Raw genomic sequence first — 3783 nt, 5'->3', positions numbered from 1 at the left:
TTAATAAAAAAAAAAGAAACCTGATAAACCTTTATCATTATTATTATTATTATTATTATTATTATTATTATTATTATTATTATTATTATTATTAGTTTTTCTTCTTTCAATTTTGTTTCCATTTTTTGCCGAGTGTCTTCCCGACACCTAGAGCAAAGAAACTCACTGTGTACATTGACAAGCCATTAAAATAAGCACTGCATATTGTCCATTTACAAAGTCAAGTTAAGTGAAAGAAAGAAATGGAAAGTAAAAAAGTAAAGACCATTTTACATTGGTTATAATCTTTCTCATAGAGGCAATGTTCTTCTCATTACGTGTGACGTATCAGTTAAAACAATCTTTTACACTTCCTGCATGGATGGTAAGCCAGGAGTCATTCTCAAATCCCTTACAGTTCCTCTTTTGATCGTTGGTCTCCTATAATCATTGCTATCGTAATCGCCTTGACATGCCACACCACTTTCGTTCTTATATAAATGCTAATAGAATTTTAAATAATTTAAGAAAAACCCGCCGAGGTTGACTTTGCCTTTCATCCTTTCGGGGTCGATAAATTAAGTACCAGTTGCGTACTGGGTTCGATCTAATCGCCTGGCCTCCCTCCACCAAAATTTCGGGCCTTGTGCCTAGTGTAGAAAAGAATATTTGAAGAAGAACACAGAGACTTGTTTTGTTAATAAAATCAATCCGTTAGTGGTGGTGGGGGGACAAATCTTTGCAACGGGTTGAATCTGGTCCGCGAGCTATATGTTTGACGCTCAGGTATTTATTGTTGATTAAGAAATTTAAACTGACCCCTGTCTTGCCAAACTTGCCACCTAGATATCAACACATCTCTCTCTCTCTCTCTCTCGTCTATCCTCTGTTGCCCGATGAGTGGTTACGAAGATGCTTCCTGTTTCCCTAGAAAAATAGACACCCTTAAGAATCAAAATAGACGCCCTTAAAAAATCTCTGATCCGAAAGGATGAAAACCAATGTCGATTTTAGCGGAATTTGAACTCAGAACGTGAAGACGGTTGAAATACCGCAAGGCATTTTGCCCGGCATGCTAACGATTCCGCCAGCTCCTTGCTTTAACTTGAAGAGATGTACAATGCTTGTGGAACTGTAAATATTAAAAACCATTTTACTCTCATACTTTACAACAGTGATCCCAGACCCTTTTCCCAGAAGCCCCAGGCTTTTTCAAGGGTCTGTATATGCAATAATCCAATTTTATCAATTAACAACATCACCTATTTTCACAGTTTCATATCTCAATTTAAACATGTATTTAATTGAATAATTACGTTTCTGATTAATTACATATTTCACACTCCAGCCTTCTAAAATGTTTAAACACATCTCGTGGACCCCCAGGAGTCTGATGGACCCTAGGTTGGAAACCGTTACTTTAGGCTGTCTTTATTTTATTTCTTTAGGTTTGGTTCCAGAACAGACGTGCCAAATGGAGAAAACGGGAGCGGTACGGCCAGCTACAAACAATGCGAGCAATGGCAACAAGTCACGGCTATGATATTTCGATACAGACCAGACCAGACACGTACCCTCAGGTGAGTGTGAACTCTTTTCGTTTAACTGAAAATAACAGCACAACAGAAGCAGCCTATGTTTGTCTTTATTTGTCTCTGGTGGCTGTTTATTTAATAAAATGTATTTTGATTTCAACAAGCTATTATATTTAGTGACATTTTTATCAGCCCATTCCTTTGTCTCACCTAACGACTTTAACATCTGGTCATAAAAATAAAATAAATAAATGCAATAGAGCCGACTTGACACAAGCAAGAAAGGGTGTTCAGTGAAGGTTTAATTATGTAATGTCTGCACAAAGGTCATATTTCATTAGCTGATAGTCATCTAATTGCAATGATCTTATAATTAATAACATGCAAATGTAAATAGCTCCAAACAGCCTCTATCTATAAATCTACGCAATTAGATGTTATGCCTGTGTGGGTTTGTGGGTGCGCGCGCGCGGATATATATTTATATAAATTTAAATAGAGGTCTGTTGAGATGTTTTGGAAGAATAACATGCAATAACCTAACGATGTGTCTTTTTTACTCCTCTGACAAAATTTTGCTCAATAAAATGTTTTAATTACTGGAGCTTAATTCTTTTGGGCAAAATCGAAACAGCTGTAAGTGAACATGTTGAATTTTTGCACTTAATAAATTATATTAACGCTACTTTTCCATTTTCTGGATTTTAATTTTATACACACACACACACACATATTAATATTTCGCTAAGGCATAGAGATACTAATAATATATTGATTTAAGTTAAAACTTAATATTCATAGGCTTCAGCAATGGATTACATAAAAGACACATGAACAAGAGATTATGCACGGGAACTTCATTATCTTACACCTGTTTCTGCGACACAGACGCTATGCACTCATACTTAAGTGCTTGTGTATCATCAAATAGCTTCGTCGGAGCTTCCAAAAATAAATTTTGTAGCCAAGTGATTAAGGTTTTCGGTTCGTGACTGTAAAATCGTGAGTTCGATTCCCAGTGACGCGTTGTGTCCTTGAGCAAGACACTTTATTTCACTTTGCTCAAGTGAACTCAGCTAGCAAAAAAAGAGTTGTACCTGTAATTCCAAAGGCCAGCTTTGTCACATTCTGTGTCACGCTGAGTCTGTCTTAGAACTACGTTAAGGGTACATGTGCCTGTGGAGTGCTCAGCCACTTACATGTTAATTTCACAGCAGGTCGGTCTGTTGGTCGGATCAACTGGATCGCTCGTCGTTGTGACCGACGGAGCACCAGTAAGTAAAAAAGCTTCATTACTCAATGCATCCGCCTTTACGTAGAATGCTGAGAGAATATGGGAGAGTTGACATGAGCACTGGATCAGCTTGAAATAGCAGCCAAAGCACCCAAAACAGACCTCACCGTCATGGAAAACGACACGGTAAATAAACTGATCTTGGGTTCATTGTGCGCAAGAGAAACGAAGGGGTGACCACGGTGTGACGACTTTTGATCGTAGGTCTGACCTAGGGCTAAAAGGCAACTCTCTCAATGAACTCAATCAACAACTGGTTGTGAAGATTGGGTGTGAGTAGTGTTTACTAACGAGCCGAATACGTTTCTTTTGGATGATGTATTAAAGGTTTGTCTGGTGTCTGAATAATAATAATAATAATAATAATAATAATAATAATAATAATAATAATAAAAAGAAAACAGGGTGAATAAATATTTTCACAAATTAGACCGATTTTGTATAAACGGGTGGAGGGTGAGGTGAGGCTAATAGAAAGAGGGTGGTGGTGGTGGTGGTGAAGTTGACGATGATGTTGATGGTTGCGGTGGTGGTGATGATGAGAAGGATGGTGGTGGAAGTGACGATAGTGGTGGTGAAAATGGTGGTGATGATGGTGGCGGGCATGGTGGTAGTGGTGGTGTCGGTGGTGATGAACGGTAGTGGCAGCGGTGGTGACTGTGGTGGTGGTGGTTGTGGTGGTGCTATCGTAGTTAGAATTGGTCAGTAAGGTGGAAGTAGAATTGGTAACAAGATGGTAAATGGTGAGAAAGAGAATCTCTAATAAAAACTGTTTAAGAAATTACAAATATTTATTTAGAATAATTAGATTTCAGATAATGGACGATGTGTGTATACGTGTGTGTGTGTGTGTGTGTGCGTGTAATTATACGCGTACCTTTATAAATAAATGCACAACATATGCATATATATATATATATGTGTGTGTGTGTTTGTGTGTTTGTGTGTGTAATTATACGCGTACCTTTATAAATA

General features: G+C 37.7%; 1 protein-coding gene across 1 annotated transcript in view; it reads left to right on the top strand.

The window, feature by feature from the left end:
- Positions 1-3783, top strand: part of LOC106880806 (ALX homeobox protein 1) — a 23903-nt gene that overhangs the window by 8129 nt on the left and 11991 nt on the right. The window contains exon 2 of the mRNA XM_052973434.1: positions 1428-1559. Within this exon, the coding sequence (XP_052829394.1) occupies positions 1428-1559 (132 nt within the window). The remainder of the gene's footprint in view (positions 1-1427; positions 1560-3783) is intronic.

Source organism: Octopus bimaculoides, chromosome 15 (genome assembly GCF_001194135.2).
Source record: "Octopus bimaculoides isolate UCB-OBI-ISO-001 chromosome 15, ASM119413v2, whole genome shotgun sequence".
Classification (NCBI taxonomy): Eukaryota; Metazoa; Mollusca; class Cephalopoda; order Octopoda; family Octopodidae; genus Octopus; species Octopus bimaculoides.
Note: the sequence above shows the minus strand (reverse complement) of the source record. Positions and strands in the feature narration are given on the sequence as shown.